General features: G+C 47.8%; 4 protein-coding genes across 4 annotated transcripts; 2 read left to right on the top strand and 2 right to left on the bottom strand.

Annotated features, from left to right (window-relative positions):
• Positions 1 to 187: 187 nt before the first annotated feature.
• Positions 188 to 1391, bottom strand: J7337_003261 (uncharacterized protein; the record flags this gene model as incomplete). Its single annotated transcript, XM_044820978.1, has 2 exons — positions 188 to 750; positions 797 to 1391. 2 exons carry the CDS (start codon positions 1389 to 1391, stop codon positions 188 to 190), a joined length of 1158 nt encoding a protein of 385 aa, XP_044685278.1.
• Positions 1392 to 2762: 1371 nt separating this feature from the next.
• On the top strand, positions 2763 to 7898 carry J7337_003262 (uncharacterized protein; the record flags this gene model as incomplete). The annotated part of the gene is made up of 10 exons (XM_044820979.1): positions 2763 to 3444; positions 3662 to 4387; positions 4431 to 4684; positions 4729 to 5784; positions 5836 to 5868; positions 5922 to 6290; positions 6337 to 7000; positions 7050 to 7253; positions 7300 to 7415; positions 7464 to 7898. The coding sequence occupies 10 exons, from the start codon at positions 2763 to 2765 to the stop codon at positions 7896 to 7898; spliced, it is 4539 nt and encodes a 1512-aa protein (XP_044685279.1).
• Positions 7899 to 8921: 1023 nt separating this feature from the next.
• On the top strand, positions 8922 to 9514 carry J7337_003263 (uncharacterized protein; the record flags this gene model as incomplete). The annotated part of the gene is made up of 2 exons (XM_044820980.1): positions 8922 to 8936; positions 9026 to 9514. 2 exons carry the CDS (start codon positions 8922 to 8924, stop codon positions 9512 to 9514), a joined length of 504 nt encoding a protein of 167 aa, XP_044685280.1.
• Positions 9515 to 9987: 473 nt separating this feature from the next.
• Positions 9988 to 10643, bottom strand: J7337_003264 (uncharacterized protein; the record flags this gene model as incomplete). Its single annotated transcript, XM_044820981.1, has 2 exons — positions 9988 to 10163; positions 10208 to 10643. 2 exons carry the CDS (start codon positions 10641 to 10643, stop codon positions 9988 to 9990), a joined length of 612 nt encoding a protein of 203 aa, XP_044685281.1.
• Between the last annotated feature and the right edge of the window lie 2238 nt (positions 10644 to 12881).

Below are 12881 nucleotides of genomic sequence, written 5' to 3' on the forward strand. Positions count from 1 at the left end.
TGACCTTACGATAGCTTATACTGTCATCGGATCATATCTTGAGAAATACACGGTCAAGATCACAAGGGTGCTAGTGGTGACGTTCAGTATTTAAGAATTTCAACATAAACAGCCCTGGAGGCTTCGATATAGTCAGCCACAGACTATTGCGAACCTTGCTGTGGAATATAAACACATGCTGCGGAACTCAAACGCCCATGTCCTCATCCCACTGCCCAAGCAACCCCTCAAGCTGCTCATGCCTCTTCAACGCCTCCTCAAAACTAACAAGCCCATCCTCCTCTCCCTCCGCAAACGCCTCATAAACAGCCGCCACACCCCTCGCCAGCAGCGGAATATCCTGCTGCCACTCCTCCCACTTCCACTCAACCTCCTCCACAACATCCCTCTCAAAATCATGCACCTCAATAATAACCGGCTTCTCATAAGCAGAAGCACCGTGGAGTGTAGTCCCGGTAAAGACTTGTACTCTTATCTCGCCCTTTTCACCGGCGATGGCTATGCTGAGGTGAGGAGAGCCGGGGAAGGGCTGACCGCGGCGGAAGCGGACGAGGACGGCGGCGTCATTTTGGGCGGTGGGGGATTCGGAGAGACGACCTGTTGCGAGGATGAGGTCTGGGACGTCGGAGGTTGTTGTATGTGTTATTTCGTTGGTTTTGGGATCGCGGATGCGGATATTGGGACGTTGGTTGTGGAGAGTGCTTTTGAAGTTTGTGATGTCGCCGATGATGTACTGGAACTGATCAAAGACTGACTTGTTAGCTTCCAACCATCCTCTCTGGGAGAGATGACTTACTGTGTCCGAGACCAATGGTAAAGATATTACCCCCAACTTCCCGTTGAGCAAAATATTCCAGACTAGACGGCAGTATCTCCCTATCATTCGTTCCTCCAGATGCATACAGCTCTGCACTAACAATCTTCCCAATCCTCCCCTCTTTGACAATCTCTCTCAACTTCTTGATCGGCGGCGCATACCGTCCCTGCAGGCCAACAATCGTCTTGACCCCCTTCTCCCTCGCAGCATCAACAAGTTCCCTCGCATGCGTGACATCCTGCGCAAGCGGCCACTCCACGTATAAATCCTTACCAGCTTTTACACTCGGAAGAGCACTTGAATGGTGAACATCAACACGCGTAGCTACAACGACTAACTCAACATCTTTATCAGCGGCCAAGTCTTCTGGAGTGCCATAGGCTTTAGTCTCGGGTCGGAGGTTGTAATGCGCTATGGCGTTCTTGGCAGCTTGGAGGGAAGAGTTCTGGAGGGCGACGATTTGGTATTTCGATCGGCCCAGGGGGGAGTTCAGGTACTGGAGATGGGTGTTTGAGGCCCATGAGGTTTTGGCGGAGGATGAGAGGCCGATGATGGCTGTGCGGATTGGGGCCATGTTGAGTTAGTCTTGAGCTAAGATTAAGACTTTTTTTATATTGTTTCAGGTCAACCTTTGGGTTATTTTTGAGGGTTTTATATGTTCGGATGATGTTGTTGACGTTGGAGATGGTGTCATTGTGATTTCTAATCGTTGATTTGTAAGGCGAGATCATTGGTGAGATTGATGTGTTAAGACGCAACTGCATATAAAATTCAATTGGCTGGATCTGACTTGTATGATAGTTGTAAGAATGATAAGGTCTGACAGTTAGAGTCTATTATGATGCATTATGTTTGGGAGGTCAAGTTTGCGTTAATTGATAGCCAGCCAATCAGATCTGAGCAGGGTTGACCACCAAACAGACGCGAATAGCATCCTTGAATGGTTTTTACCGAATTCTGACAACATACTGCAGAGTCAGGAGTCACGCTTAACCACAATGATCATCTCCTATATTCCTTATCCCTTCACAGCCTCCCCCTTCATCAACGTCACTGGTCCCCTCGGCAAGCCCAAGCACCACCGAACTCCCACTGCCGACAATCCGCCCTACCGTCAACCCTACATCGTAAAAGGGCGACCAATCAGCTCTCCAAGCCAAGAGATGCAACGTGGAAACCATGCCTAGACTCCAACGGCAGCAATTCCGCTTGGTGTACCTGAATGCAACGTTCACCTCCCGACACCCGCAAGCTAAGCCCATACCGTAAATCACCGAACTACCTCCAACCAATAACCTCTAAACCATGATCTGATAAAACTAAAACAAGTCGTCCCTCGATAGCTTTTTGTTCTAGACTGCTCCTGTTTGTTTTAGCTTGTGATAGTGGGACCGCAAACGTCAAGGTGGTGGCTGAGCAGTAAAAAGTGCACGTACCCACCAGTTTCACATCTGCCAATACGAGAATCAATCATTTTTCCTTCACTAGGATGAAGTCGTCGTCACGATCTAGGCTATGCTCTTAGGGCTGCAGGAACTTATTTCTTGGTCCCAGAGCTTGAGTGAAGTAAACCTAACTCAGAATCAGCCTTGTCTCCACTACTCAATTTAATTTCCCTTTAACCTTCTTATTATAGACTCGATGGTGACATTATGTAAACAGACCTCGATGAAACTGGAGGCACGTAAGTCTGCTAACTACTTTAAGAAGGCAGTTACTGTGATAATGCATCTGGCCTCATTGTGAAAAAAATTCACGAAACGCCTGTGATACAAGATTGGTTGGTCACATACCTATCCAGCTGTCATGTTTTCTTTCACCCCCTTGAGCCCCGCCCCGCGGGATACTATGACTTCCAATTCGTCCAGAGGCAGCCCAGACAGTCATGATCTGTATATAGTGCCTAACATAATCATATCACGAATATCTTCATCCTTCACACATCATGTTCTCATCCACAAGACTATGGGTCCGGCAACTACAAGCCCTGACAAGGAAAATCTTCCTGATTACACTCGTCAAGCACTGGCTCTCAACACTCCTCCGAGCTCTCCTCATCCCCGTCCTGATTCTCGTTCTGGTCCTCCAAATCCAGAACTTCACAGGCGATGGAAGCAGGTATGGCGTTGGAGAGCCATCCCCCATTCCAAACCTTGCTGAGACTCTGCCCCCTGGTACAAAACTTGTCTTTGTGCAGGGCTCGAACGCGGGGTCTGATGTTGGTGGTGTTATCACCAAGATTAAAGATGGTTTGAAGGGGAGCGTTGAAGTTGCTGATAGTGAAACTGATTTACGAAAACGCTGTCCTACGAGTTTAAGCGGTGTGACGAATTGTTACGCTGCTGTTATTTTCAACGATTCACCTCTTAGTAAAGCAGGTAACAAGACGTGGAGTTATACCATCAGAGTTAGTTCAGCACGAGCATCAACCAAATTCGACATTGCCACGCCTTCGAAGAACCACTACGCACCGCTCCAACTCGCTGTCGAAAACGCAATCACGAATTCAACCACGACTCCGAACAGTTACATGTTTACACGGATAACGCAATATGAAGCTGCTGAGATAAAGCGTCGCAATTTTGCGGCTACTATGGTCGGTGGTTTTGGGATCGTGTGTTTTCTGAGTATGATTTCGTCGGTGTTTCATATCATTGGAATGATATCGACTGAGAGAGAGGCGGGGATGGCGCAGTTGATTGATGTGATGACTGGTGGTGCTGCATCGGCGAGGGTGTTGAGCTATCTTATTGCTTTTAATATCATTTACTTGCCGAGTTGGATCATATTTGGAGCTTGTAAGTACAGCATACCATCTTTTGTCTATTCCGCTAATGGTAGTAGTGTATGCGACCCTCCTCGTCCCGACCTCGAATGCTGGAATCGTCATTCTCTGGCAGATCCTCTCCGGTCTATCCCTCACAAGCATGAGTGTATTCGCAGCCACCATCAACATCCGATATACCGCCATATCCATGGTCATCGTCTTAATGCTCCTCGCCACCCTCTGCGAAATCCTCGATTCGAAACCCGAAAACGTTCCAGCGCTTATCGTCCTAATCCTATCCGCGATCTTTCCCAGCTCGAGTTACATATTCTTCCTGAACCAACTCTGTCGAAACGAAGCCCAAGGTCTCGCAACGAACATCTCGAAGCCAGCTCCCCATCATCCACGTATATACGAAGTTACAGTCTCTATGTTATGGGGCCTGTTGCTTCTAACAATTGTGTTCTATCCCTTGCTTGCTATCCTTATTGAGAAGTGCTCTCATGGTGTTAGCAACAAGGGTAGGAAGTTCACAAACGCCAACGGAACGAGCGATTCTTCAACAGCCCTCGAAATTGTCGACCTCACGAAAACATACAAGCCTTCCCTATGGAGACGATGTTGCCGGAGGGCTCGTCCAACGATAGCTGTCAACTCACTTAGCTTTTCCATGCCGAGAAAGCAAGTCCTGTGTCTGCTCGGCATCAATGGATCTGGCAAGACAACAACACTAGGTCTAATCGCTGGTACACAAAAGCTCACAAGCGGCTCGATAAATGTCAACGCCCCTCGCTCCAATCTTGGTAAGTCTATAATCTCAACTTGATTCTTCAACTAACTCGCAAGGGATCTGCCCCCAACGCAACATCCACTGGCCCGAGCTTTCAGTCCTCGAACACGGTAGACTATGGGCTATGATGAAAGGCGGAGCCACAGATACCCAATCCCTAGATGCCCTCGTCGAATCCTGTGATCTTTCCCTAAAGAAGCACAGTCCTGTCGGTACACTGAGTGGAGGTCAGATGAGAAAGGTCCAAATGCTGTGTATGTTAGCAGGCGGTAGTTCAATCTGCCTCATGGACGAAGTCACCACTGGGATGGTAAGCACCCCACGCATTGACGCTTCACTCACTAACAAGTATAGGATCCTGTCTCTCGAAGAGCAATGTGGAACATTATCCTCGCCGAACGTCAGAAGCGAAGTCTTATCCTCACGACTCACTTCCTCGACGAATGCGAAGTTTTAGCCGATCAAGTCGTCATTGTGTCGCATGGCCATGTCAAGTGTCAGGGTTCAACAGCAGCATTGAAGAATCTGCACGGAGGAGGGTATCGAGTCCATTTACCGGGCGTCCAGGACCCACCGAGCACACCATATGCTACGACTGTACATCAGGGGCAGACTGTGTTTAACACTCCTGACTCGACATCTGCTGCAGCGCTTTTGACATCCTTACAAGGGGCAGGATACTCTGATACATCATTGAGTGGACCTACTATGGAAGATGTCTTCCTCAAAGTCGCTGATGAAGGTGATGATGATGATGTTGGAGTTTCTGACCGGAGTCCTTTTCTTGAAGGTAGTGAGACACCGGACAGTCAACTCAGTTCAGGAACACAAGCTTCATTCCTACAACAACTCTCAGCTCTCCTCCTCAAGCGTTTGTTAGTTCTGAAGAGAGGGTTCTGGTGGTACATCCTCGCTTTGGCGATCCCACTAATCTTCACACCCGTCTTCAGCGCCATGGCCAACGATCCAACACCCTTCCAGCCAACACCATGCGTATCAACCGACTCATCCATCCTCGAAGAACCATGGCCCATAGCTCTTCGTCCAAATGGCTACTACGATCTCGCAGGTTCTGATAACATCTCCATGCTCGTCGGCTCAAGCTCTCTTAACAAGACTCTCTTTCGCTCATTGTCAAAGTATCCTATCGGAAAGGAGTATGATATGAAGGCTTATCCAGATCAATTCAAGTTTCAAGATGACTATGATGCTTTCTTGAAACAAGTTCGTGATAAGCCGGGACAACTTGTACCAGGCGCGCTGTACATGGATGGGAAGGATAAAGATACGCTTACGTATAACGCTGAGCATGGGGCTGATGGATCGATGTTGATGTTGAATATGTGGAGTCAGCTCAAGAGCGAAACTCCAATTTCTTTGTCTTTTGCATACTTCAGCTCTTCGATACCGGTAAGTAGCCATGTAATTTAGTTCCCTGGCTTCGACTAACCACATGGACAGTCTGACACTGGCCCCGGCATGTTTCTTGCTATCGTAAGTCACTCTTGGCCTCGTCAGATGACAGGCACTAACGTGATACTATCTAGCTACTCACCGTCTTGCACGTCCTCTACCCAGCATTCTTCGCTCTATACCCCGCGTACGAACGACTTCGAAAGATTCGAACCCTACAATACTCCAACTCGATCCAGCCTCTTGCTCTGTGGGCATCACACATCATCATCGATATAGCATTTGTACTCATTATCTCCTGTCTGTCTACCTTGTTTATTTCTTTGATCATTCTAAAGTGGTACGGCGTTTGGCACCTCTTCCCTGTCATGCTTCTGTACGGCTTTGCAATGATGCTTTGGTGCTACATCATTTCTCTTTTTGCTCGATCAGAACTCTCTTCTTTTGGAATATCCTTTTGTGTTTCGCTTTTGATGTTTGGTATCTCCGTCGCAGGACTCATGGTATGTCACTTCACCTATCCTCACCAGACGCATGCTGACTTACCAGATTGCCTCTGTCAACCAAAGCCCCGGTAATAGGTCTTCTTCCATGGATACAGCGGTTTTCATCCTCGGTCTCTGCTTCCCCGTCGCCAACCTCTTCCGCGCTATGGTCGTCGGCCTCAATGTCTGGGCCGCAGGATGTCGTGGCGATGCAGTGATAGGCTATCCCGGCAACATCCACGCCTACGGCGGCCCGATTCTTCTCCTCTGTATCCAAGTCACGTACTTGTTTGCTCTCCTGCTGTTACTTGACGGAAGAACATGGACGCTTCGAAGTCTGTGGGCAGAGTATATCGTTCCATTATATCAGAAGAAGAGAATGAACGCGAAGGATGCTCACATTGAGATGGCGCCGATGGTCAAGTCTCGAGGCATGAGCGGGAACTTGGTCGATGTTGATCAGATATACAAGTCATTTGGCGGTAATGTTGCTGTTGATGGTGTTTCTCTCACGATGGCAAAAGGAGAGCTACTTGGTAAATACCCTTCTCAGCCTTTTTGTCGTCCCGTGACTAACGCTCGACTAGCACTTCTGGGACCCAACGGCGCTGGTAAGACGACTACCATCAACATGATGCGAGGTGAAGTCCGCCCAGATTACGGCAACATCTACATCAAGGGTGTGGACATGCAGAAGGATACCCGAGCTGGGCGACAGAGCATAGGCTGTAAGCATGGTCGTCTACTTGATCTTTTCACCTACTGATGGAGTGATAGATTGCCCACAATTCGACGCTTTGGACCAGATAACCGTGCGCCAACAGCTAGCTTTCTACGCTCGCGTGAAGGGGATCGCAGATATACAGCGGAACGTCAACTTGGTTATGTCCAAGGTTGGACTGAGGCCTCACGCTGATAAGCTGACATCTCGGTTATCTGGCGGAAACAAGCGAAAGTTGAGTTTGGCTATCGCGCTACTAGGTATGTTACATCGCTTGATACCATTGAACAAGACTGACCGGTACAGGCAACCCACCGATTCTCATCCTTGATGAACCGAGCTCAGCGATGGATCCCATAGCCAAACGTGACATGTGGGCTATGCTATCAGGCATTTCATCAAGTCGCTCAGTGCTGTTGACGGTAAGTGCCTGCCTCCTCGTATTTTATCAACATACTAATGGCTTATAGACGCACTCGATGGAAGAAGCAGACATGCTAGCAACCCGCGTCGCCATTCTCTCCAAACGCATCCTCGCCGCCGGCACAATCCAAGAACTCCGCAACAGACACAGCAACTCCTACGAAGTAGACTTAGTCTTAGAGTCAGCACCAACATCAGACCAAGTCGAGATGCAAAAGGTGGAAGCATGGATTCGCCAGACATTCCCAGGCGCCAACTTTAGAGGGTTGAGTCTGGGCGGACAGCTTCGCTTCAGTATTCCGGCGAATAGCACTGCTGATGAGGCTTTTGCTATGTCTCAGAATAGAAAGGGCCAGGTTGTTGAGGTGATTGAGACTTTGGAGCGGAACAAGAGGGGTATGGGGGTTGCGCACTATACTGTTAGTATGGGGACTTTGGAGATGATCTTCTTGAAGATTATTGAGGAGTATATTTTGTATTAGCCTTTTAATCATAGATCTAGCGTTTCTTTTATGAACTTTCTTTCAAGCATTCATGGCTTCACAATTAGATCCCATGCATAAATCCAGCAACTCGCATTAATTAATGTGCATTGAGCCTTGATGGCATATCAGAAGGGACTCATCCGACATCGGGGGCTATCCGCTAATTATCTCTGAGACAAGATATTCGGTCATGATTCTCATTGTTTCAAAACACATTGACCGACAAGCTCAAGCTTTTGACGAACACCAATAGCTAGAAACACGCATGTGCCCCCGCGTCATAGTAGAAAGCTATAGAACCCAAGCCCCGGGTAGGAACGGGCCGCATTCCAGCATCTGTCTCCTTCGGACGATATGCATAAGCTTTAAGATGTAGCAGAGGGGTAAAGAGGGGGGTCAGGGAAGCTATCTCACGCTGTTAGGAAAACAAAATGGCGATCATATGAACTTTGACAGCTGAAAACTTCCAGTGAGGCAGTGTGATGAGCGTGCTTATGATGAGCCGTTCCTTGGGTTCTGATTCCTGTGATGTCTTTTTGGCTCCCTATCGAAGTAAGCTACACCGGCGAAATCAAATCTCTGAGCTTACTTGAGTGCCCAAACATAACACGGCGAATTCATATTATAACAATTCAACCTGCCTGTACAGAGTGCCATGGTAGGCTTAGACTTTGTAGTATCAACTACATGTTCCACGTCTTGTTGAAAATCCATTTCACGGTTTCGGGCAGCAAAAAGGCAAATCAATGAAAGTATGATTGAGCCCTCGCGGCACATCAAACATCCCTCACAGACACAGCTGATCAAGCATACAGCGTAAGATGCCTTACACAGACTGCAACTGAACCTCTGCACTGACCAGTGATAAAAGATTGAAGACTGAGACACGGCACATCCGTCAGGCTTTCATGCATGTGCCTTCACCGCAAGACGCCAACCTCTCAACTTGCAGCGAAAAAGAATGTCATCGCAGTGCCTATGAGGTGACAAAAGGTCTCTCGAAAAGAGCGAAGAGTGAGGATGAATCAGGAAAGGGTATAAGAGTCCTGACTACTGCCGCCAGTACTCCTTTTCTTCGCTATCAACCAAACAGTTCAACACTCAAGAACCAAAACCTACTGTAGCTCCTCCCTAGAAAACCATTCAAGTTCGTCCCCTCCTCTCATCCTGATCGTCGAATGCCCTACACCGTCAAAGTCCGCGTCTACCAAACCAACCAAAACGCCTACTTCCACATCGTCGAGAAAGCCTGCTGGCACTACACCGACGGCTGCGAGTGGAACGAGCAAAACGACGTGCTGTCCCTCTACATGGGTGACAGCGGCACCGCAGGCCTGCTGCGCTTCAAGAACGAGGAAGGCAAAGAAGCTTTCTCCGTTGCCATCGGCGTTCACATGTACAAGCCCTGGCTTGACATCATCACTGGCCTCGCGGATAACATCACCGGTGCTCAGTCTCTGCCTGAGTACTATGGAGATCCTACTGATAAGACCAAGAGGCGTAAGGCTAGATTGACTGAGCAGTCGGTTTTGAACATTGATCGTAGGAACATTACTGCCAAGTATCGTGTTAAAGAGGGAGAGAACCTTGAGCTTGATGTTATTATTGGTTAAGGTCGGAGGGTAAGAAAGTAAAGGTGGACAGGTGAGGGCTGAAATCAGTACTGGCATCTTACTGTGGCAATATACATCTCACTCAGGTCGCAGAGCTCACATATGTTTCTCGAGCTTTAAACGTGTAGGCTTCAATCAACAACAAGTTTCATCGACCAACCCCCGCTTATTGCCGTAGAAGTCCAGGAATCGCTGTAAAGAGACTCAGGGGCATAATACGTCGTTCTGTTAGATTATGGTATGATGACTCATTTATTTAAACAACCCAGCCAATAACATTAACGGCTTATACGCCCAGCTACCTGAAATCAAGGAAAGCTGTCCTATACGTGGTCTTTTGCTGACATGACTCAAGTCCTCACGGCTCTTGGTAACTTCAAATCCGCAAACAACCAATTTCATAGTAAGCGGAATGAAATTCTTCAATTCAACTATTTTTTCATCCAGATAATAGGACCAGCGCCATCACCCTATTATGAGGCTTCTTCAGTGAGTTGGCCTGCGATGTCAATGTGGACGTTTACTGCCTCGGTAGCGTCAATAACCGCGACACTCACGGGACCATTGCGAGATTCTTTAGACCAAAGAAAAGGAATGATGGAGAGTGCCTTATTAAAAGGCGGAGGCTCTTGCACATATGACTCGAAGTCTAAAAAGAGTCGACTAAGCAGATTGTGGTCTGCGTCAGGCAACAATAGATAAAGTCCGTGTAGCCGACGTCAAGGGAAGTCCAGACAAGATCGTCGGCTGCAAGATAATAGATCTGGCCAATCGCCTCATTGCCAAAGTGCCCACCATTGAGTGCAAAAGCGCCGCCCAATATATCATCGCCGACAATAAGAAGTCCACTATGGCCTCCAATCGTCCCATTGGCAGTCAGAAGAGAGCGGTCTGAGCCAGATCCGAGTATTCGCACCCGTTTGTTGAGCGCCAGGATGCCGCCGGTTTCGTAGGCCACTGCGCCGAGAATTGAGCGTGTCGTGACCTGCAGTTGCAATAGAATGTCGCTGCGCAAGCCTTCATCAGGCGGCAGAATTTCACACGGCTCACTATTGTCTCGTGCCCATTCGTGGATCAGATTGATACCAGGATCAGCGGTATTGATTAGTTCGGATATTGGTCGCGCCATACCTCAGGCTCTTTAATCTGAATGAAAATGTTATGTCAATTCAAGGATTAAATTGAAAATAAGCTACTATTTACACACGCCATGCCATGACTGGCACCAAGATCTTACTTGCGGGACGGATGATCCTTGATCCGATCTCAAGACTCCCAGCAACAAACAGCTTCTTGATGCCCTCTATTCTGTGGTTTAACTCACTCTTATTTATACTCGTAGCTCGATTTGTAGATATCCGTTCAGCGCACCATAACACCTTGAGAAAGCGCTGCAGGTCGGAGGCGTCATTGTTCATCGGGTGGTGCAGCCAGGAGGTCGGTTGCTCCTAATTACGGAAATTCGACAACAACATCTTGAGCAATTACCTTGTCGGCGCCTTTAAGACCCCAACTTGGCCCTTAGCAGTAGGCACGAAGAGAGTTAAAACCTTGCATACCAGTTTACTAAGCTCCAGTTTCCATATCAGCTGTAAAGAGACGTCTATCATTATAGGCAATAACATGATCTATATCTATAAAGTACTCCTCCTCTTGCATGAATTGCTAGGAAGTAATTACTGTAAAACTCTATAAATCGCTGTAAAGAAGGAAGCTAAGGGACAATATCTGAGGGTCTATGGCCAGGCGAATGAGCCATTCAATAACGTCATTGGCTTGCACGCTCAGCCCTGAGAAGTCTTGCGGCACAAGCCCAAAGCTACGAGAGATACTTGCTGATGAAATTGAGCAGGGCTCTGGCCTTCTGCCAACTTCAGTTCTTGCCAATCGCGATATGGTGGCTGCATGTGGCTCTGTCAAGTTCGTTCATTTCGGAAAATTCAATCAGTTTCCGCAGCACAGATCTCTAAGCCACTCGGTCAGAATAACACAAAAGCTTATTAACTCCACCAGGCAGAATAGACTCTGGTTTTCCTGTGCTTAATATTAACTCTAAAATATAAGCCATTGACTATATAGTTCTATCTATGATGCGACCATCCGAATGCTCACAGGCATATAAGCAGGCGGTGTTCTCTTCAGTGTGGCTGCAGCAGAAGACCAGACAACCCCCCGAACTCTTCAAGATTGAAGGAAATTAATAAATACTAGCCCAGCTTGTGTCTAAAGTCATCTTTAGACGATTCTTCTGTCCATCAACCCTATTCTTAGCATTCTTTGTTCTCCTTCGTCCTTGTTCGAGAGCCTGTCTTTCTTATTACTCTTTCACCAAATAAGACATTCTATAAGAAGCATGCATTCAAATACGTTTCTTTCCCTAGCCTTGAACCTTTTCGTGGCGGAGTCGGCATTTACCAATCCCTGCAAGTAGAAGACACCTAGCAGTTCTATCACTCCTACCACTTCTACCAGTAGCCGTACGTCCCCCAGTTTACAGACCCTGCCGTTTCGACCCAGGAACCTTATTGACTTGTTCTAGGCTATCAAGGTTATGATCCATATGCTCCATATATTCCACTTGATCTACTAAGTTCTCTCGCTCTCCGCCGGAATAAGCACTCAGCTGCACGTCGCAACTCAATCGCAGATGAGGTCCCTGTAACCACGACCACGGCCCTCCCTGTGTCTTCCACCACGGATCCTACCGTTGAAGTAACTGAGACCAGCACTACCGCCGAAACCAGCGAGACCGAGACTGAGACTGCTAGTACGCTGCCAACCAGCACCACAGCTGCATCAGTGGGCGCTACCACTACTGGAGAGGGAACAACAACTGCCGAGGAGACTAGCATTACCGCTAATGGGATAACCACAGCAGCGGTAGAGACTACAGCTACGACCGAGGCTGAAACTACTAGCGGGTAGACAACCACCACAGAGAGGGGAGCTGTCATCATCAACAGCTCAACGCAACGGGCTACTACGAGTACAGTGTATAGTTTGGATTCAGTTCTGGACTGTATTTCCTATATGTGTCTTTGAAGTCAATGAACATGGAGATGGTGTCTTTTTCTTTGACGTTACAGTTTGGGATGGATGGTGATCATGGCAACGGAGGCAAGAAATGAGAGAGAGACGAGACATTATTGTTCTGAGATCAAGATGTAACTAACCAAACCCTTGATAGTGGGTTCGTGTGCTAGCAGTGATGAATTTCGTGAGAATTTACGGTAGCAGACTTCGTGTGGATCAGATCACTTGTGAAAGGAAAGCTGCCCGTGCATAACTAAGTGACCGCCTTCAATCCCTTGATAGGCCTTACGTGAAAGAAACATCGTATTGACGGAAGGACTCTGAGCGTAGAATG

Source organism: Fusarium musae, chromosome 2, assembly GCF_019915245.1.
Source record: "Fusarium musae strain F31 chromosome 2, whole genome shotgun sequence".
Lineage (NCBI taxonomy): Eukaryota > Fungi > Ascomycota > Sordariomycetes > Hypocreales > Nectriaceae > Fusarium > Fusarium musae.